Source organism: Clavelina lepadiformis, chromosome 8, assembly GCF_947623445.1.
Source record: "Clavelina lepadiformis chromosome 8, kaClaLepa1.1, whole genome shotgun sequence".
Taxonomy (NCBI): Eukaryota; Metazoa; Chordata; class Ascidiacea; order Aplousobranchia; family Clavelinidae; genus Clavelina; species Clavelina lepadiformis.
In genome coordinates this window covers 16,895,495-16,918,112 of record NC_135247.1, presented here as the reverse complement: position 1 = coordinate 16,918,112, position 22,618 = coordinate 16,895,495, and the positions used below count along the sequence as shown (strand labels likewise).

At 37.1% G+C, this 22,618-nt stretch overlaps 1 protein-coding gene across 1 annotated transcript; it reads right to left on the bottom strand.

Annotated features, from left to right (window-relative positions):
* Window positions 1-3,265: 3,265 nt before the first annotated feature.
* LOC143468373 (uncharacterized) lies at window positions 3,266-21,726 on the bottom strand. Its single transcript, XM_076965549.1, has 49 exons — window positions 21,567-21,726; window positions 21,231-21,380; window positions 20,945-21,124; window positions 19,413-19,561; window positions 19,093-19,219; window positions 18,866-18,990; window positions 18,581-18,794; window positions 18,310-18,466; window positions 17,829-17,994; window positions 17,433-17,576; window positions 17,269-17,323; window positions 16,901-17,104; window positions 16,571-16,774; window positions 16,100-16,303; window positions 15,669-15,811; window positions 15,316-15,426; window positions 14,970-15,141; window positions 14,489-14,612; window positions 14,069-14,210; window positions 13,859-13,991; window positions 13,312-13,502; window positions 12,946-13,087; window positions 12,335-12,594; window positions 12,046-12,198; window positions 11,768-11,940; window positions 11,315-11,459; window positions 10,879-11,042; window positions 10,612-10,739; window positions 10,316-10,494; window positions 9,924-9,985; window positions 9,639-9,741; window positions 9,265-9,423; window positions 9,008-9,138; window positions 8,841-8,911; window positions 8,593-8,661; window positions 8,089-8,370; window positions 6,897-7,060; window positions 6,500-6,561; window positions 6,290-6,392; window positions 5,978-6,133; window positions 5,731-5,864; window positions 5,411-5,481; window positions 5,265-5,300; window positions 4,898-5,040; window positions 4,716-4,777; window positions 4,420-4,519; window positions 4,031-4,189; window positions 3,656-3,783; window positions 3,266-3,480 (listed from the first exon to the last, which is right to left on the bottom strand). The coding sequence occupies exons 1-49, from the start codon at window positions 21,631-21,633 to the stop codon at window positions 3,375-3,377; spliced, it is 6,807 nt and encodes a 2,268-aa protein (XP_076821664.1). The 5' UTR covers window positions 21,634-21,726; the 3' UTR covers window positions 3,266-3,374.
* Window positions 21,727-22,618: the final 892 nt, after the last annotated feature.

The following is a 22,618-nucleotide window of genomic DNA, read 5'->3' as shown; positions in this document are numbered from 1 at the left end:
ATGCAGAGCAAAAATTCTGTGTATTTAAGTATACTGCTTGTTTGGATATTATCGATAATCAGCTCAACGATCTTAGGTTTGTTACATTTTGGATTAAAAACATTGGTTTTTACTGTTTTTAAAGTAATTTTAGAATGCTTTAAAAGAAAAAGAAAAAATATAGGTTATTTATAGTTTTAAATTTGATATTTTTTACTTTATATTTGACAGCTTGGTTTCCTGACAAATTTACTTTCACCTATTTTGCTTCGACATTTCTCTATTACCCCACCATCCAGGAATTTGCTTCAGACACAAACTTCACTGCCTCCATAATACTGCTGGTTGTATTTTACGTTTCGCCATACATAGTGATGGTACGTTTTTCAAAGAAATCAAGTATTGGTAGTAAATATTGTTGGTCATGTTGGAATTTTTTTGTTGATCAGTGTTTTAGCGATCACGATCAGTTGAACGTCACATTGTACTAGTTTTTGGTTTTGCTTATAGCACTTAAACCAGGGAGTCGAACCGCAGTGGAAAATGATTCAACTCCGTTTCAGGTTTTACAAAGTTTTACTTAACGTTTCTACTCCGGTTCAGACTTGCATCGGATACACACATCCATTCCGCTCCGGGTTTACATTCAGCTAACTTGGTTATATACGGTTCGCTCCGGGTTCGAATAATCTTATCCAGCTAATCATACTTTTAAATTCGTCAACTATACTGCCCAAGTAGCAATTCGTTAGCTCAAGGAAATTCATCATGACTGGGTAAAGTTTTTCCACGTTTTGAAATAAGCAAAAGAAACGCGTTTTTTTATAACTATTGGATGAAATTATTGTACTGAAAAAGTGGTTACATTTGAGAAAGGTTCGGATTTTTTCTCGTCGTCTTCAATGTATCAGGTTCCGTTTCGGTTCAGACAAATTTAATATATATGGTTCTGGTTCTGGTTCAGGTTCGGTTTTCATACAATGTCCGCTCAAACGGGTTTAAAGGTTCAATTCAGTTCTGCTTCGACACAATAAACAATAAAAGACCAAACTGTTTATATGGTAAACTTACGTTCATATAAAAATTATTTGATTTATTCGCATAATGCCTATATAGAATTAAAACTATAAATTATGTTTTTGTAGAGTATTCTATGCGTTGGCAGCGCTATGCTGATCTTCAGAAATAACAAGTTAACGGCAAAGAAACTACAGACTGAACGATCACAACATTTGGCTGCAGCAAGGAAGCGTCAGTTGTCGATCATGATGACGGTGGCTATCATGCAACTCGGATTCACCGTCACGTTAAGTGGGCGAGGACCTTTCATATTTGTTGATGACGATCTTTGGCTTGATATAAGTGTTATTATAAGTTATAGATATATATATAAATATGTGTATATATATGCAGTAGAACTCGCCCAAGTCGTCTTCGTCTATGTCGTCAGTTTGCCTAACCTAAGTCACCGTCCTTTGCTTGCTACTGGCGGAAAGCCTGTTGTTTTCTGTAGTATCAAGTTTGGCTAAGTCGTCTTTGCCAAATTCTTTTATTTGCTTAACTCGCAAATTTAAGCGACTTAGACAAATTCTACTGTATGTAGATATACATAGGTTTTTGATATTGATCAAAACACTTGAATCAAAAATTTTTCCTTCGCTTCAGGCGACCCAGCAAGTAATTTAAAGACTCACTTCAAATTCACACAAAATACATGCCAAGTGTGCTGGAATGTCGACAGAGGCGACACGTACGTTAGTTATTCGCCCCTTTCGGTTCTAGGCGTAGGGTAAAGTAGAAAACCATTTCGGTAATAACAAAGCAAGCAACCTAATGTTCTTGATTTGGGTAAGCCTGTATCTAATTTCATGCAAAGTTTTTTGGGCAGATAACCGAAGTGAACACCGATTAAGCATGCCGGCATGCGCAGAAGATACTTTAAAGATTATTGTTATTGAAGCATGGTTCTTGACGACTTGCTAAAGTTCCTTGAAGCGATTACCTATTTGATTCGGGTGTTTTTTACTCATAACCGGTCATAATAAAGTTGAATAGCTTTAACAGATACTATAACGCTTTCAGTACCTTTGGCTGTGGTTGTTGCATTGCATTATGCTGGTCATCTCAATTGTACACAGCTCGCAGTGGCACACATGATCACATTTTATCTTAGCATGGCCAACAGGTACGTTTCAATAACTATTGCATATCACGCATTAATATTTGTTCATGCTTGGGCTAATCGATTTATATTATTTCGTTGTAAATGATTTTGAGAAGAACTAACAATGCATCATTATGATACAGGAACGGCTTGCATTGATATGTTTAAAATAAACAAACTTGTTTCTTTAATTTGAAATTATTTTCTGTAAAATTTTTCAGCTTTGTAAATGTTCCAATTTACAGTCTTCGAGAGAGGGAGTTTTGTCTTGAAATAGCAAAAATCTTCGGAAGAAATCTCAAACAAATTCATGTATAGCCGTTTAAAAAAATGTATTGCTGATTTTTGTAAACGTATGTATGTAAGCGGATCTTATAAAACTAAAAAAATGTTTATTATTGTGAAATTACAAAATTACAGTTGTGAACTTGACTTTAAAAATAAAATAAAATTGAGATAAACTTTAAACTATGTCAGAAGTTGGAGAATTTTGTCCAAGTCGGATTACTCCAAAGTATGCAAAATTTATGTCGATATTTTAAACGGCTGAGCATCAAAAGAGATCCAATTTCTCACGCAAGATTCACGAGTAAACTCGAACATGCCCAAAAATAAAAAATTTGATTATAACATGCTTGTTCTTTGTCATCAAAGGTAATTGCTCGCAGGATTTTGCACACATTCAATATAATCAACAGAAAACACAATTTTGTACAGGTTGTAATTTCCTGCTATAGCACTTCTTGCAGGGAGATAGGCAATGACTGTTATTGGTCTATCTGGTTACTCAAGTAAGACACCACATTTTAGTTAAAATCTGGTTGCCACTGACGGTATAGTTCACTACCTATTTTCTTTTACGTATTAATCCTCTCCACTTACACATCGTTCGCACCACGGTGAAAATCGGAAAATAAGAAATCACACAATATTACGTGAAATACATTTTGATTTAAATGGGTATAATTATTTCTGTACACCAGTTTCAACTTAACTGCCGCTATATGCCTAACTGTCTAACTGCCTTCTCAAGTTATATGATAAAAATGATTTTTCTTGGAAAAAAAGGCTAAATAAATTTAACCAGCTTTCCTGCATGAACAAAGCATATCACACTCCTGCTTGGCAGTTAAAGTATTTAGACCTGAATTTGTATAACAACATTCGATTGTAAGTTTTTTTTTTATTAAGTTCAATTGTAATTGTATTCACAATTCGAAACTTTAATCTCTTATTGAGGAATCTCATCAAAGTCAACGTCAATTGTGGTAATCCTTTCCAGTATTCTGTCCAGCACAACTTCTACTTCGCTTTTGCTGATGAGAGCAGTCGGAAACCTAAATTCAGATTTTGCTTATTCTAAGTGCCAAGTGATTATTCTTATGTTAGTATTAGTCTATACTGAAAAATATTTTCATGTTGTAAATACCATAAAGTACACCAGACAAAAGTATGAAGACTAGTGTATTTGGCGTACATATATTTCGTGTGTTATAGATATTTATCACTTACTTGGACAACAACGTGTACCCCATCATGACGTTGCGGGGATTTCCCACAAGCTGTACAGAGTTGTCCAAGATTTGCGTAGAAGTCGTAAAGCGACTTACGGTAAATGCAGCCGGCGTCGAATTCCAAAGCTACAAAGTGAATCAGAGAATAATCATAAATAAATAAAATTAAACTATTTAAATTTTTGGGTTGTGCTGATGGAGAAGATGCTTGGAAACAACTTTGGAATTCTTCAAATGGAACATTCTTGGTTATTTGATAATTTCATCCGGGATCGAATGAGCGAAAAACAGACGATCACATTTCATTCCGTCGTAAAGTTAGTTTTCTAAATTTCCTATTTTTTATGTATCCTTTAAGTGATTGCGTACTCACAGCAGTGTTGTGCACTGCAAAGTAAACTTCACAAATCGTCGGGTCTGTTGCTCCGTGCATTTCAAAAACATGGTAACTCATTCGGTAATCTCCAGAAGTCAAATTTCCACTTAAATTTGTTATTTCTCCAGATCCGTCAGCTCCAGGGTTTCCTGTGACCTAAAAATTTTTAATAAAATGACTTGAAGGTGATTAAAAAAAATGTAAAGACAAAACATAAAGATAAACGTAAAAATACCTCGAAATATAATGCTAGAAATATAATATAATCGTAAGGGATAGATTATTGCACCCATTAAATTACTTGTAGCTCTGCCTGACAATCATCATAAAATTACCAAAAAACTAACAGTGATTTTTAGCCAAAGTTACCTGAGAAGTAATTTTACCTGCAATGTGATATTTAAGGGTCGGTTGTTATCGTTAAAAACCCAAAGAATGGAAAGGAAAGGTTCACCTGCTGAGCTTTGGAATTCGAAGTTAAATGACCTGAAGGAACCACTTGTTAGTTGTATCGTGTGCAACTATATTACCGTGAAATTAACATACGTTATATAAACCAATGCCTATATAGCAGACTGTTTCTTACAGTTAATAAAAGCTCTACGGTGAAATTTTTGCTAAATATTGGACAAAAACTATAAATAAGATGCTTTAAAACAGCGTAAAGAAGAGGTTGTCATACTTGTAAAGTTGATTATACAACACATCAGCTATGTCAAGAATACCATCTTCATAAATGGATATCTAAGGTTAAGATAAAAAAAATTATAAATTATGAAAAATAAACATCTCGTTTTTAGTATTCTGCAAAATCACAGACTTTATTAAATAAACCAAAAATAGAGGATGCAGTTAGATATCTACCCTGTTCGCTCCATCAAACATGTCATTTCCACCATCGTTTATGAAGTTCGGACCCCCGTCATATGTGTAATTGTACCAGTTGGGGTAGGAAGTTGTGAGATCTAGGTTTGATCTTTTGATAGCATCCAAGGTTTGGTTTACAACTAAAATGAGCATCATGGTTTTAACAAGGGAACAGTTGTACTTTGTTTAATGCACTAGTACTTTACTCGTAGAAGCAAGATTTCAACCAACTCCTAATGAGTTTCTAAACGAGTAGCAAGCTGGCAAGGATGTCTTTACTTCATTGTATCAAAACAAACATTAAATGTTTCTTATTATACTGTAATTTAGAGCAGGATGTGGAAATATTATATGTGAGAAAAACCTTTTGATTTTAGTTCCTCCAAGTTCGAAGCCTGTCCTGTAAATGCAAACACAAAGTACATACACTCAGCCATAGCATTGTAGTAAAAACCAAATTAATATACTGCACAGAAAACATCAGAAATATGCACAAAAATGTCAATATACCTTGTAAACGTTGCATTAAACTAATCAACGTTCTTTGGACTTCACTGCCGTGAATAAGGCCACCAGATATTCTAAAATTATATTTTGTGCCATTAGAACAAAGATTGTTTCATGAAAACAAAAACAAAATAAAAGATATGTATGTGCTTTTGACATGTTAAAAAGTAAAATTTCAGAAATATTATACTAAACATTTTCAAATGCACTGAGCAGATTTTTTAAGGCTGCTGTATAAATCATTTGCTATAAGATATGTATATACATATGTATGTGGGTTCGTTACAAACACAAATCTGCAACATTAAGTCAGTTAAGTATACCTTGACAATAGCATGTACCCCATTAACACATTGCTGGGTGTTCCCGATAAAGTCACTGAATTTGCAGTGGGATCAGTCACAGCTGAAAAAGCGACCACATCAAACGAATCCCCTGGAATAGACGCCCATTTTGCCTAAATGAAACAGGTCATTCGTTGAAAACAAAACATCTGTCTAACTTGAAATTTAATTCATTTGTTTCTTTTATTAAACTGCATTCGTGGTCATTTAGAAGTTACTTAACCACCTGGCTGTACATGGTGAAGTAAACCTCGCAAATGGAAGGATCAGACGCTCCATGTATTTGGAAAGAATGATATTCCACTGTGACACTTTCTTCCGTAAGGGTCCCGTTATAAATAGCAATGCTTCCGCCACCGTCTGCGCCAGTTGCACTTCTCACCTAAATTGTTTAAAAAATTTAAGGAAAGATGACGACAATTAAGAACTACAATTTTTAGCGCCTTACATCTATGTAAAGTTAGAACTGGAATTATGTACCAGCTTAAACTTTCAAATAAACAATTAAACTGTTTGACAATAGTTGATAATAACTTACGTCAATTGTGTATGAATGACGTGTCCTATTTTTATTGGTTATCCAAGCCAGCATCATAAAAGGGTGAGTCGTTCCTCCAACTTGCAGATGAAAGGTTGAGCCTCTAAGAAAAATGCAAGCAGATTTCAATACCATAAACCTTTTCTATTTTTGGCTAAAAACCTTTCAAATTACTATGAAGATGATTTTGTTAACAATGCTTAAGCTTACATGAGTTCAGAGTTGTACGGGAGAGGATTTTCTGGTTCAGCACTGTCTTCATAAAACCTTACCTATTCATAGTTATTAATTATCATAACTGCGTTGGCAAAACCTGTTCTTAAGTACATTTACTGTTTACAGTAGATCCTATAAAAAGTAGTTGTGTTCGAAACAGCTATTTTCAGTACATGACTATAGCTATTGTGGTTCTTAAATTCATTGTAATTTGTTTAAATTACAAACATTTAACTTACTTATCAGCGGACGCGAAATTAAAGTTGACTATAACATAATATTAAAACTAATTAAAAATAACAAATAGAAACATTTCAGAAAACATCTAAGTCGTCATAAAAAGCATCACATACCATTAAATCAAAATTGGTAAGAGTGATCTTCGACTTACCAAATTTCCATTGTCGTACATATCATTCCCACCATCAACAATTGTGATTTGTGGAGTTCTTACATCATCATAAACATAATTGTTCCACCTTTGGATGACGCTGGTTATATCGTTGGATAGGAGAGATGTTCTGTTCCAGAATAATCCTAGGGATATGTTTCCACCTAAAAAAACACAATTCATTATTCCAAAGTATTAATGCATACTTACTGACGCAATTTCAAGTGTTCCAATATGTTGGTAGCTATGCGCTACAATGTCACCTCAGACAAACAACTTTTTGCGATATAGCACCATGGACACGCCACCGTTGCCAAATGTGATTGATAAACAGAAAAACTATAACTGTCACTCTTAACAATCCTGTAGGTGTCAATCTCAAAATATATGAAATAGGTTCGGTGCAATGCTCGCATTTCTACTAGATTCAAAAAAAGCATATTCAGCAATTTTAATTCATCAAACTTTATTATTCCCAACTAACGAGCGTTTCTTAAAACAAAAACAATGGTTTCAAGATACGTGTTACCTATACGTGACAATCCAGTTTGAGTAGTTATTTTGCTCTCACTTTGCCTTGACTGCCAAACGCACAACGTCCGCAAAAGTGTAAGTTTTTTTGACTTATGCAACGTTTTAAGGTTAAATTAACATAATTTGGCTTCTATTGGAACAAACGGATCTGTTTAATGTTTCGTTTCAAGTAATATATTTGCGGCTTTGGGTCATGATATTGTTATATTGAGAGTTTTATATCTTTATTATCTCCCATCTATAAGTAAGATGTTTGTGTACAACTTCATCGTTGTGAGTTTACTACCAAACAGTTACGTGGCCAATAGCTCATAAGTAGATGCACGTGAAAAGAGTGATGTCAAATGTATCCGTACTGTAATAACTATTAACCTTTTATTTGTTTTTAGATGTATGTCCTATTTTTAGTTAATTAAAACCCTAAAACGTGGGTCTCTAATTGTTTGCTTTTAACAAAGCTAATGTAAGGTATATTTCGTGAAAACTACCGCGTCGAGATGCGATTCCAACAAATTAACCTCCGCTGCATGATTCTGGCCAACACCAGGCTGCAAGGAAAAATTTATCGTATTTTTCACCCTAACCTACCCTCCTAGATACAAGATAAGAAAAATGGAAAGATATGGACAATATATATAGCACCGGTATAAGGATATACCTGAAGGACAGCAGTATCGAATCTCGTAGTCGTCACAACTGACATTAGGTTGGTTGAAACACGCAAAGCCGAATCCCAGTCCGGCTCGAATATTTGGCTGGTTGGGATTGTACGGAATATGGCTACCAACTGTACGAGCTTCGAAGTTGATCGGCGACGAGCAGACGGGATTAGAAAACCGTTCTTGAAGGAATTCAAAATTCTCACAATCGCAGTCACCGGTAGGATCGTCAACATCAAACCATTGTGTCCAACTGTCAGCTGGACACGGCAACACCAGCACTAAAGCGCGTAAAGGATGTGTTTAAAATGATGAAGTGTAGCAGGTTGCAAAACAATCGTACCGTTTTTAAAATTAATAATAATTCTTTCCTATTCGTAGCTTAAAAACAACCACCTACAGTAATATTAGCAGTTGTTATACAGCCCGCGCAGCTATTAAGCTCATTTCACGACTAAGTTTACAATTAGAAGACATTGGACAGATTCAAAACGGGAACTTGCCTTCTGCGGATGATACTTCCGGTGTCGTGCTTACGGGAACAGGTGTGGTCGTTAGAGGAATGTCAATCTCTGTAAAACGAAAAAATTCATTTTCAAGAGGTTATTGGCAAAAATTATTTTGTTACTACAACCGTCCATAAAGATAAAATATATCGGAAAATCGGAAAATACTTCACAGTCAATCTATTTCAACAAAAGTAGTGATACAGCATTAGCTTTGCGTTTATTGCAACGAACAGTTCAAATACCGAGTAAATGCTGAACCAAACGTCGAAGGAAATATTCAACTTTTTCGACCGGAATTCTGGCTCCCTGGGTCCTAAAATTGCAGTTTGAAAGCAAAAGAAGGCAAAAACCATTCAAACATCTCATTACTTAAATCGTCCAGTTTATAGGGAGCTATACTGTAGCTTACACGGATAAAAGTGCATAACCCATTGCCACGTCCTGTGCAACTCCTTCCAACCGTACTGCATTATTCAGGACTTCTGTTCCATTCGAAAATCGAAGGATGTTGAAATCACCATCCAATACTGACTCCCATTCCTGCGCGCAACAAGTTAACACAGTTCTAATGCCAGGCAAGTATATTTCATTTCAATCGCAGGAAGTGACGTACGAAACTAGCCTCATACCCCGTAGTGCTAAAATAAAAGTAGGAACAGTTTTAACCTCGTGTTCAATGACGAAGTAGACTTCGCATATAGTTGGGTCGTTTCCAGCATTATTAAGCTGAAACATATGATACTTCAAATTCGCTCCGAAGTCAACAATGCGTCCGCTGGCCGTGTTGATGTTCCCGTTCCCGTCTGCTCCGGCTTCTCCGCTCACCTTCACATGATTAAAACGGTTAAAACTATGGGCAAGTGTATAACATATTTGCAATCCAACCACGATCAACAACTCACAACAGTTCAAAAGCAGCATTAAAGATAACAACCTACTATAACATCTAATGTAATAGCAGGTATCTTTGTAGAAGACAACGAAGACAACAGGTGGTAGTTTGTATACGCAAGAAAAGAAGATCGAAAAAACTGTCTTGCCTGCAATGTGTAAGTTTTCGATTCACCAGATGGATTGCTAATCCAGGAAAGGGCCAAGAATGGGTAAATGCTTCCTCCTAGCCTGACTGAAAAACTTGGGAATCTACGGAATGCAAAAAACTTAAATTAAATCGAAAGCAGTTTTCCAGTATTAATCAATGAAGACCAACGAAATTTTCGATTGTATGTTAGTTTGTTTAATAACGGTTTTGGTTAACGGTACACTTTCACAAAAGGTAAGTTCGGACACGTTGTTCGTCTATAAGCCATACAGTGTACACTTACGTATGAAGTTTGTTGTATGCAAGCGGTGACGTAGGTTCTGCTTTTCCTTCATAAAACTTCACCTGTGACAATTCTTTCAATGATTCGAGCGTATAATGCGCTAACTTATTAACTCATACATGCTATAAATCATATTAGGCAAAAGTCAGTGATGTATATAATCACAGACGGTCACGAAGAATACTACCTTTTAAAATTCACTGCATGATTAGCTTGCACAGTGTACACGAAACTATAGGATATAGGTATATGTGGAAATAACTTGTTTCATATCAAGAGCAAAAGTTAATTTCAAAGCTAACTAAATTTATGAACATAAAGTAATGTTATCTTTTAAGTTGGATAGTGTTTCCTTATACCTTGTTTCAAATAACGCTTTCTTCATCTCTTACCATATTGCCAGTGTCGTACATATCGTCTCCGCCATCTCCAATTGAAGTCACTTCGTTCCCAGTATGTCCAGCTTTCCCAGCGTGGTCGTATCTGTAGTTATGCCAGCCAGGAAAAATGGAGGACACTTCCCTGTTCAAAACAGTTGTCCTTCCCCATAACTTCTGCAATTCCTTTTCACCTGATAAGAAAAAAGTTTCTTTCGTCGTCGCTATGTAGTTTGACTTCAAGTCTTTTTTCTTACTGTTTCAACTCTTTTGTTTCTTTTCATGAAAGTGACCAATAAGTATTAATTTACCACCACTTTGGCTGACGTAGACACCATTTTCGGTCGTTCCGCATTCTGTCTTACGGATGCAAATATTCTGGTCTCGAACGTAACCGACGTCACATACACAATCTTCAACAAATCCAGGAATAGCGCAACTAATCAAATTAAGCGATATATTTTCAACTTGTCAAACTTTTACATGTTTCAACAATCTTAGACCAAGCCATAGACAGAAAGCTTCACATTTTACAGTAAATAAATGACCAATGGAGTTATTTTAAATCATCAATCTACTTTGCAGAAGCAAATGGCGATGGACAAGTATCGGGACAAGGCGAGGCACAGCCATCGTAGTGACTGTGTGATGGACACTGGATGTTCTCCGTGGGGTTGTTGCTACGCCAGTTACATAACTTCACTCCCTTGCTTTGACATTCAGCAGCATAGGTTTCCAGCGCCTGTACAGTTTAAGCACAAGAGATGAGAAGAAGGCCCATCACCAGCGTAGTGAAGAAATTAATACTTTCATTTGTAAAGTATTTCAGAATTGAAGGCGGAAATACAAGAAGTACTGAATGGTTTCATCGGTTTGTAGTTTTTCACCAAGGTTTGAACTTGCCTGATCCTAACCTGACTTGCTTCGTACGTGACGAATTATTTTATACAAATTTACCTTACATAGGTCATAATTCAAAGTCTACTGAAAGTTTTAAACTATAAATGAAAGTACCTGAGACAAAGTGAATTGATCGCCGTCAGTCGCACAAACATCAAACACGCATTTTTCAAAGAAGCTTTGTACGTCCACTGTACCATGACAGGAGGCAAGCACTCCCTCATCCTTGGTCAGTGCTCCACATGCTTCATCACTTCCCCTACATAAAGGAAGACGTGACTAACTTGAAAGTAGCAAACAATCATGTTATTTAGCTATTGACCTATTACTGGGTGTATCTTGTTAGTTATGTTACTGAATTTCTAAAAACACCAATCTGACTTTTTAGTTGAAACTAATTTTCACTGAAAGCATAAAAATTGACCAAAACATTAAGCATATAAAAGTCTATATACAGAACTAGTGAATGGTTGGAACGGCCAGGTTATATAAGCTTGGACGCTAGCAAAGTTACATATAAAATGAAATCCACAACACGAATGCTAGATTCAAAAGAATTTGGTTTACCATCTTAGTTGGTTTTCGTCACTACAAACAAATGGTTCTGGAAGATCCGGTGTCGGACAATTCCCAACTATGTAGCTCTGAGCGAATACGTTGAAATCGTTTGTAACCACTCCAGACATTGTTTCCAAATCGTCCTCTCGGAGGTTGCTGTAATTTCCGCAAAGGCCTTGTACCTATGATTGAGAATCAAATATCATTAGTATAAATATTAACGTAACATTGCTAACATTACATGTAATAAAAATTATTGCTTGTCTAGAAACAAGTGAAGCTGTTACCTTCTTCATGTATGTACTTGGTAGAGTTATCTGCAGCCTACTTCCATCAAATTTAACAGTCAAACCATAAACGGTCTTCAGAAGAATTGTTCTTCCAGACGGTGAGATTGTCACCTGATCTGAAGCGTAACTTTGGATAACTTTATCGTTGAACTGTGTAGAAAAATCCTGATTGTTAGTTCAAACATCTATTTTGAAATAACTTAAATTCTTAGGTCAACATTGAAAGATTATAAACGGCCGATAATTAGCTTATCGTAATCGTACAATTAACAAAAACTCTCCTCACCTTAATAACCCCGTTTTTTTCTAAATCGAATACCACTTCTCCTCCAAAGAACCCTACCGTAACGTTTCGCAAGTAAGACACCCTGGTATTACTTCCTCTATGCTCGTTCGAAGCTTTGATGGAGAACCAAGAGGGATCGGAACCAGGAATCCTGTGCGTACGCGCCATGTAATATTCGCAAATTCCCATAAAGTCAAACCAGCCACTGCCGTCGAAGGTCATGTAATGGGGATCTCCCCATGCTATGCATGTTCCAAATCCTGAAAAAATGTGTTTGAATTGGTGATTAAGAGATTGAGTAACTTGGAATTATTTTGGTACTAAGTGTTATGGCTTTAGTCAGTTCCATAGCAACATAATAATATATATGGTATAGTAAGTGACTTACTACAGTAGCCCACAAATAGACATTTATAGGGCGTTTGTTTAACTTCTATAACTTATTTTTGATAAAAATTAACAGAAATGTTGACACAAACAGAATATGTATGAATAAAACGCGAAAGTAAACAATATATTACTCAGGAGACGTCAGTGTTTGTGATTTGCCTTGATCTCGTACGACCTAAATTGTTAATTGAACTTGCAAGCTATGTCTATTTTCATGTCACCTGCTGGTACGCAAGATCTTATTCCTCTTGCATCTCTCCCACATTCCTCTCCTTCTCCGCAGAAAAATTCTTCACAATTGATCGTTCCGCTTTCGCAGGTGCATTTTCTGGAGCAGTCCTTGTCATAATAGCTTTCTCCGGCCTAAAAGCAAAACATGGGTTTACTGTTTTGCTAAATTATTCGGTAACGTTTGCTTGCAAATAAATAAATAAACTATCTCCTTTTATATGATAATTTTTGAAGGAAGGTATCCAAAACTGTTAGTTATGGCTGTAAGTGCATTATATACGTTATTCGTAGCAAGTATAGGCTACTTAATTGGACTAAACCGCTAAATGGTAAAATGGAAAAAAATACCCATGTACCTTGTAATATCGAGCTCCTCTCGTGCATCCACATTCTGATTTCAACACACATTCGTCTCCTGACAACACATAGCCTTCGTTGCATTCACATCCTTCAACACAGGTGCGATCTGTGCACGTTGATTCTGCGCATGTTGCCGGGCAACGAGACATGCAGTTCGAATAAGCAGAGTTCGGAGGACACGTGATCTCTGATGAAAGACAATTCAACTTTATATGAGTGCAGCATTCAATAAAATCTGCAGTATACTTTTAGAAAATACTTAAAATTAGGGTAGGGTAAAATAAGATGAAATCAAATGAATTACATTTCCCATTAGAGTGGGATGAAAGAAATGTTAACCATTAAGTCTTATGAATTTCGCCATAGAAAACCATTGGAGGCTAAATATAAAAAAATCGCGTTGAACTGGTCTGTGTTGTGTTAAGTTTTGTTTTTGCCCATTTGAACTGGGAATTTAACATGAGCCTTATACAGAGCTTTTATGCTTGAGAATCCATGACAATTCGGGTAAATCGCAAAGGATGCAATGTCACGTGTAATAACCTGTATTTGTTTCCTGTCTCCACGTCGGGCAAATGACGACACCAAAATCTTGACATTTCTTCGCGTATGAGCCCACATTGTTTTCAAGCGATGCTTGAGGATCATTGTAAGCACAGGCGTCAAACACACAGTCCTGCAAACATGCATTGTCAAAAACGCTCTCACTTGACACTCTAACGGTACGAACAGACACCGTGCAGACCGACTCACGTCATAGGATGGCTGAGGGTCGAAAACCTGGTGACACTTTGCAAAGCAACCGTCTTCATCTATCAAAATATGGCATCTATCAGCAAAGCTCTCTCTCTGCGGACATTCTATATTGTTTTCTTCATCTGACAATACTTGACACCTAAAATTCAAAATAAATCAATCAGGCTATGTAGCTTTACAACTAGGCAAAGTTTCTCAAAGTTAATCTGGTCTGCTGGGCAAAACGTAAAACAAGATTGGTACTATGACAAAAGATTGAGACAATGTTTTTTGATTTATCCACTGCAAATACCATCATAGACTTGTTTATAGCTTTACATCTTTAGCAAATCACTACCTTTTATGATACTGTAGGTTACAAAAATTAATGAAGATTTAGGTGCACATCAAGTTAATAACCAAATAATATTAACTCACTCCTGCTTTGTAGGGGTCTGGAATTGATTTCCAAATGAAGCAACCTGATTATCAGGATATATTTCACCATTCTCAAGATTTTCAAAATCATCTGAACTGTCTTCGTTGTTGTTTCCACACAGACCTGCAAAACGTGTACAAATTCTAATATTCACTTTTAATGTTCTACTAAAGACTAACAAAGATTTGGTGCCCCTTGTCCCTATAGCTATAAATGTCACCAAGGACAGCTTTAAAGGGGCTGGCTTGCGCAAAAACAAGTTGATCCCATATCAAAGAACTCTGTTCACGAAATAAACTGAAATAAAACACTTTTGAAACATAGACTACTTCTGGCAATAATCTCCTAACCATTTTTTTGCCTGTTTATTCAGTTGTACATGTAGCCATTGAAATAAGACAAACTTTTCACACAAAATAATAGCGGCCTTTAAAAGTATTCTCCAGCGTTCACTTAGAAAAAAAACAATATCCTACATACCGTTAACCCGGCTCATGTATTGTTCAGGTAGCCCAACAGCAATGTAAGAATTCCCATCGTAATCTACGACTAGACCAATCGACGTCTCGATCCGGACGAACCTTCCGTTTCGACGAATTTCTACACCATGTACTGCTTTTACATATGGTAAGTTAACCGTTCCCGGGCCAACCTACGACAAGAAACCTTTACTTAATCCAATTTATTTTTATACTTATGGTACATCAGTAATAAGTTTAAAAATATGAACCAAGTCCGGTCAAAAAAGATGGTAATTTTATGATGCTATTGTCATCGTTGAAGTGAATAATCTACGTAAACATTTATACTACAGTATAGGTCTAACCTTAACAGTTGGTCCTTTTGTCAACTCTATAGGTGGTGTATTTCCAATGTAAACCATTGCTTTACGCAACCATGCTACTCTGCTGTTACCACCTCTGTGTTCGTTATCAACCTAATAACATACTAGTCTGGTAAAATTTGTACATGCAAAAATTTTTTCTAAAGTATAAATGTCCACTTTAACAAAATACGATAGACCTAAGCTACAACTCATTTTGCCAAAAATACGTCAGCTTTATTTCTCTCAGTCACAAATATTTTGATGGAAAAGTAAGTCCAACGCAGCATTAATTACTCCTCATTTACTACAAAGCTTCTGCATAGACTGCTGTATTATTAAAAAGTCCAAATTACCTCGACTTGGAATGGAGTAGGAGTGTTTGTCGAATTCTGCACCAGGATGTAAGAACACGTTCCCTGGAAGTCGAATCTCTTCCCATCGAATGACGTATAGTGGGGATCTCCCGATCCGTAGCAAAATCTAATTCTTGGAAGATCTACAGATGAAGCAAAACGTTCCTAATAAACAGCTCATCTATGACACTGGTGTCACGACCTGACTTTGGCCACACAGGCTAACTTTCTGCAATGATTGTGTATTACATCAGGGCAAAAGGTATGTAGCCTAGTGTGTAAGTTAAAATGAGCAAGTTATTGCATTATTAAAATAACCTCTACGTTAAACCAACGTTAGACTATCGTCTAACCTTTTTCTATAAAATAGCAACCATTATATAAACGTTCAGGAAAACAAAAAACGACAAATTTTTGTTTTACATTCCTACCGCAGGCGGTCGGAAGTGATCCGTTCCAAGTTCCATCATCCTGGCAGAGAAGGACATTATTTCCTTGCAAAGTAGCCCGGTCATTTAGGCAGGAAAATTGCACTGTGGTCCCTTCATCCACCTGCAAGTTGGAGAGAATGAGTCCTTGGTGGGACGTCGCAGCGGCTACACCATTTGGGAAGCTGGGGATTGTGCAGACCCTCACTTAACGAAATAAAAAGTTTTGATAAATTTGTTAAAATACTTCTTCAAGCATTCTTTTCTTTTACGGCGATAATCGAAAATGCTGCGGTTGCCAAGTTTTTTTAAGCCCAAAGTTTCGTGACGTAGGCTATATTTGATGTAAACGTATAAATATAAGTCTAGTTTTTTGTAGAATCCGATTTCTGGAGTAAGGTAGTACTGTATTGCAAAACAATATTTACCCCACAACATCATGCTTTCACTTATATATTATCCGAAGTTTCTCACCGCATCCAGTGGGCACATCTCCAGACCATGAGCCATTGGTTTGACAGGTGATAGCACTATTTCCTCTTATAAATTCTTCATCGTTCAAGCACGAAAACCTGATCTCCGTTGGCGGAAAGAACTTAGTATTAGCCAACGCTTCTGTCCCGTTTGCAATGACAGCTGATACGTCGCTGGGATAAGGCGGTACCGTACACAAGCGCACTGAAACAATAACAAAGAAACCGTTTAAATAGTGTACCACTGAGTAAAAACAAACAAATTGTTCTTTTAGACAAAACATTTGTAATTGAAATGAAGTATCAAACAACATTTAAGTAATACTCTTACCGCATCCGGTAGGATAGGGATGACTGAAAGTGCCATCCAAAAGACAAGTGACAGATGCTCTTCCTTGCAATGTTGCCAGCTCATCAATGCAGGAAAAATGAAGGATCTCATAAGCTTCCACTTCAATGCCTTCCTCCAGTAGAGGGAGACTAGTGCTGCGAGAATCGACGCCAGGTGGTATGCTCAGAACCCGGCAAGTAGCGGCTGCGTATCAGAAGAAACTTGTGAATTGTTAATGTGACTATTGGGCCATAATTTGATTTTAATTTAACCTGATTTACATAAAGTTGATAAAAGGAGTGAATAGTAACTTTTCCAAGCTCAAGTTTAATTGGGAACAGATAGTGGTTAACAAAGCAATGCTCTACCTTCTATACATGTAACTGTAGTGTTTGCTGGTTCGTTCACCAATCGGTTCCTGCACTGCGTACAACATATCATAAACAGTTAAAGTCGTTTACAGTACATCCACAACAATGCTAAGCACATCAATAGTCAGAATAAAAACACATTATCATTATCACTTGCTTACACGTTGAATCCAGTGAAAGACCGTGGAGACATCGGCGTAATATCCCGGGTAGGTGTAGTCTCCGACTCTGTATGCGCATCCGTAGCCAAAACTGACCACTCCCAATTGGACCCAGCAACGATCACCGGGTGAAGAATTGACGATCTTTTTTAATGATTTATAAAAATAAATATAACATACCATACAATAAAATACTTTTTGATAACTATGAGGAATGCCCATGTATGCTATGTTGTATGACTTGCTATATAAAGGGCATAGCCTGCGGTTTCTTACGTAGGGCGTAATAGCGTTTAAGCGTTTTACATGAACGTACGTTTACGTATTTTAAGGTATAAATTGAGATAACTAATTTAAAGTTTGAAGCTTAGTTTGAGAGCATAATTACTACTCCACCTCTCTCACAACAGAACCTCCGCTGTCTCCTTGGCAAGCATCAACGTCCTCATCAAGCATCCCAGATCGAGCGCAGAGCATCTGAGGAGTGAACAAGATCTCGACGTTGAATCCGGGAAAAGCTTCTGCTTGCAATCGGTTGATTTTGCTCAACGCACTTTTGCACCTGTGAGTTTATCATTTAAAAATATTCAACTCAGTTTTACTTTTTTGCACACTGCCCGTATGACGTTTTAAGTCTGTGATGCGCGGGTTTAACAACGCGTGCAGTACAAATCGGATACCTGAAGGTCGATATAAGGCTCACTATTTGCAGTCATCTCAACTTATATACAAAAACAAACTATATTAAAGAATTCATCTTTTAAATCTGACAAAACATCTTTATTTAAAAACTCAGACCTTGACCACTACGCAGAAAAAGTGCATTTTTAGTGGCAGTTTTGGCTGGTTGTTTCTTAAACTTCTCTATTAAACTTACTCGTCATCGTTTTGAAATTTCAAAACTCCTTGTTGCAAAGTGAGAGCCGGTGTCGCAAAAGAATAGGAATTTCCTGATCTTTGTCTGGTGCTTCCGAAACCAGTGACGATCGCTTCTACATTGTCGCTGGAACTCTTGCGTCCCGACAGCCATTCTCCTGCATATTTAGTCTTTATCATGAAGAGATTTGCTAGAAGTTATCTCTACAAATAATAGTAACCAGTAATTGAAGCCATAGAAGTAATCAGTAACTTGCTAGAACTTCACACACCTTCGATCCTACAAGCTTCCTCCGGAGTTTCGTCTCCGCGGAGAAGAGATGTTCCATCCTCATCCACGAGAAGATTCGGAGTGATGCAGGTACCGCTGCAGGGGAGACAGACAGGGCGGATGAAGTTGGTAAATTCCACTTCACCGTCTGCTCCTCCGTTCAAAGCTGCAAATCGGTTCCTGGAGTCAATCGTTATTTCTTTTCCGAGTCGGACCTAAAATAAATGACCGTGAAGCGAAGCAACAAGAGTGATATATCAATAAAATATTTACGAAATTGGCTCACTAAAGCGATGTCGAAGTCAAATAATCCCGCAATTTCGTATTTCGGATGTTTAACAATGAAACGGGGACGGAAGAGTTTTGCTTTTCTCGTAAAAGGCAATTCCTGGTTTGGAAGTTCGTTGAAACCTTCACGAAAACAAAAAAATGTACAGTGACGTGAACAACAGCTTAGATGTTTTGAACTATAAAAAGACTAATATGTTGAGCACACCAAACGCTCGATCTTACCTAAGGCAATGACCGTATCTTCGAGATAATCTTCGTAAGTTTCCAGTTCTGCAATCACGTGAGCTGCAGTAAGCACCCAGTGCTCACTAATAAGGGAACCTCCGCCTTTCAAGCCTGTTTGGAAGCTCTGTAACACAAAAACCGCTCTTAAGCCTGTCGATGACTAGTAAAGATTTGAATTACTGCGATCAGTTGTATCGTTTCCATTCTAAAAATTACGTTCATATTTAGAGCAAGTATATACATAGGCCAAGATGCTAATACTGTGAGTTTCGCGCCTCGTCGTAGTGACGCAATCAAATAAAACATTCCCTTGTTACCGAATATGCATTTGAATGGCCGAAAACCAAAACAGCTTGCCACGGCCAGGCACCTTCCTCAGCGTCGATGCCACCAACAACTCTCGTCAAGATGGCCACTTGTTCTCTGACGCCGCCAAAATTCAGAGATTGGCCGCATCTGTTCAACGCTTAAAAAGAAGACCGACTATTATGCTAATTTATCATACAACCGAGAAGCTTGAACCTTAAACGAAGGCCGAGTGTTTGATGGACCATGGAGTTTTAAAACTTAAAACCCCATGCAGTTCACATTTTATATAATCATGATAATAAACAGACGTTTCTACAAAAGACGCCTTGGAGTCAAACGTATTGTTGCGCACGTTAATGATGGTGCATCACGTGAGTAGAACATGTATCGTTTTGAAAGTCTACATTACCGTTAGTTTTAAACACCAAGTCATCGTAATTACAATCTCGTCGATTATTCGCTATAAAAATCTTTCCAGAAATCTGAAAGGTGACAGGTCTACTGAGTTAAAATATGCGTTGATCACATTCCTGATACTGATTTCATCATAACAATCTTGTACCAATCTATAACACTTAAAAAGGTAAACCAAAAAGTAAATACAGTATTAGTCATAATTTTCTACCTAACTGAACCCATAAGCATCTCTTATACACAAAACAAACAATTAAAAGCTCCATATACAAGGAACGAGCGATATAGCAACCAACGCGATTAATCATGCGTGAAAAGATGGCTGCGCAAAACGCTCTACGCGCCGAAGCACGTTTCGTGCTGTAATCGTACAAGTATTAAACAATTAAACCCATAAAAACATTTAAACCGGTAATTTAGGCCACTTTGGGTTGTTTTAATGGAATGTGAGAATTGTTTTTAAGTAATTATTGTGAAGGCGAATTTGCTACAGCACCGCTACTAACCTCTACAAGTTACCTGTGGAATAAACAAAAGGCAAGGTGCATGCATAAAAAACTTAAAACTTCACAAGCTAATATCCACAGAATTTAAGTAAACCGCATTTGTTGCTCTCACACTGTATGATAGCAAAGAATGCGATTTGAAATGTTGTGGATAAATTGATTGCAATTAAAACAACACCCGAATCTTTGCTTTTCCACAACAAAATAGTCTTCAGGGTTCCATAAATCACAATGACCCATCGAAACGTTCATTTCCTTACGTCAGATATTGATGATCAATCGCATTTCCGCAAAATTTAAACCCAACAAAAAAAGAGCTTAAATGGATCTGCTGGTGCCTTCAGGTGCCTGACTTTACAGTCAAGTGCTGCTGCCGTACGCTTTGTTGTTTAGCTTGCGGTTTATAAGATATAGCAATGTGCCTGATGGCTATATACACTCTTCAGGGTTTTTGACGTTTTGTTGCACATTTTGAAATCTCAAACCGGATTACTAAATGGATTTTCACAAATATATGTCACAATATTAGCAAGTATTGTTTAGGCAGTTTGGGAAAATCACACAATTTGTAAAACATTGTAAAACACAGCAGCAAACACGACAATCAAACATTCACTTACAAATGCAGATAGGTGCTTCCCCAGACCACTTCTTATCGCTTTGGCATGTCCTTAAATCGACTCCGCGAATCGTGAATCCTTCATCACACTGGTATCTTGCCGTTGTCCTCCATCTTTTTGTCTGATGCGAGTAAGTGATTGTTCCATTCGCTATATCTGGAAGTGTGAGACAAGCAGCCACTGGAAAATAAATGAGTCGTTATCGTCAAGGTAAGCAACGTCTTTTACAACTAACATCATCAAAATTTGCAACAAACCGCGTTAAAAGTTTGGATTTCATACTGACATGGATTAAAGCAGGAAAGTCCGCAAACTCCGTCGCATCTGCATCTTTTCCTCCGACCTCGGCAATCTCGGTTTTTCTTGCACGGCTTTCTGCATCTTCTTCCCTCGGCTACTTGATCCAACTGACGTGGACAATATCTGCTCAAGTAACCTGGAAATTTGTTCTACAGTAAATTTTTTACATCGTTTTTAACTGTGGTAATCATAAGATCAAAGATTCTTCGTAATATTATTGATGGAAGTTGTACCAATAGGTGTCGATATATTAGCTTACTAATTGATCTAACATTTCTATCAAACCAACTCATACAGAGATTATTTCAGTTTTGCTGCGTACCTTGACACTCTGCTTCATAGACAACGTACAGCAGTAAGAAAAGTAAAGTCAGTGCAAATTGATTCATATCAGTTCTGCAGCTTAATTAAACAACTACAATACAAATACACTCCTTGAAGTAAAAAACAGCACAATTTTCTCATCTTGTCTTTCATAAACTCATAATCCGTGCGCAGTTTATTGCATCTGCCGGTTTTCGTGAAAACAATTTAAGTTCTGAGCTATTTCATATTTGTTTCATCTTATTCTTACAAAATGCACACGTGAGCTTAAGTAGACGGCTAAGTAAAAATAAAAATTTGTGCCCGCGGGGATCTGCCGCAATGTTTTCGGGAACTTATTTGAACGTGATTCATGGAAACATCGCTCAATAATGCCAGAAAAAACGCACCTTTCTTCAAAACGGGAAGTTGACTAAACTGTTTTCCCAACAAACAAAAAACATTCGGAAACGCACCTGCTTTGAAATAGCGGAAATTCGTGACCAACAAGCTGCAAGTTGTTGTTGGTGAAAACAGGATTTCAAGCCGCGTGCTTTCCTTTGCGGAAAATTTTACCACTTTTGTAACGAGACAGTTTCCCTGTTGCACCTAACGCTGATGAGAAAACACACGCAATCGACGCTCATGCATAGATTTAGGCTGTTAAAATTTGTACACAAAAGACATTTTAACTTTGACATATAGCTGAGGTTGGTCCAAACATAATTGTTGAAAAAGCATGAGGTCACAATCGAGTTACCGCTCTTTGTAAAAATACGATTCAAGGACTGACGTGAACGAAATGGTTTTGATTGAGATGAATCACCGATATCAACTTCCGGCCGCAACTAGCCAGCTCACTTGCGTTTGAAAGCCGACAAACGTGACATAGCAACTGACGATTGTTTTGTTGCTGAACTGCGTAAAAATAGACTGGTCAATGCCGAGCCAGCAGCGTATATTAAATGGAATTGCGCTTAGTTGAAACGTGTCGGAATTCTTAAACCTACAGTACATTGCCTATAATAGGGCTATATTGTCACGTACTATGCTGAGTATGTCGCTTGAAGG

Bases quoted from the DNA above. Each gene is read 5' to 3' on its own strand.
- LOC143468373 (XM_076965549.1), bottom strand. From the start codon at position 21,633: ATGAATCAATTTGCACTGACTTTACTTTTCTTACTGCTGTACGTTGTC. The intron at 15,427-15,668 runs GTAATTTGGACT...GTATGTTATTAG, and splicing joins CTACTCCATTCCAAGTCGAG to GTTGATAACGAACACAGAGG. The intron at 13,503-13,858 runs GTTATTACACGT...GTCTTTCATCAG, and splicing joins GAGACAGGAAACAAATACAG to AGATCACGTGTCCTCCGAAC.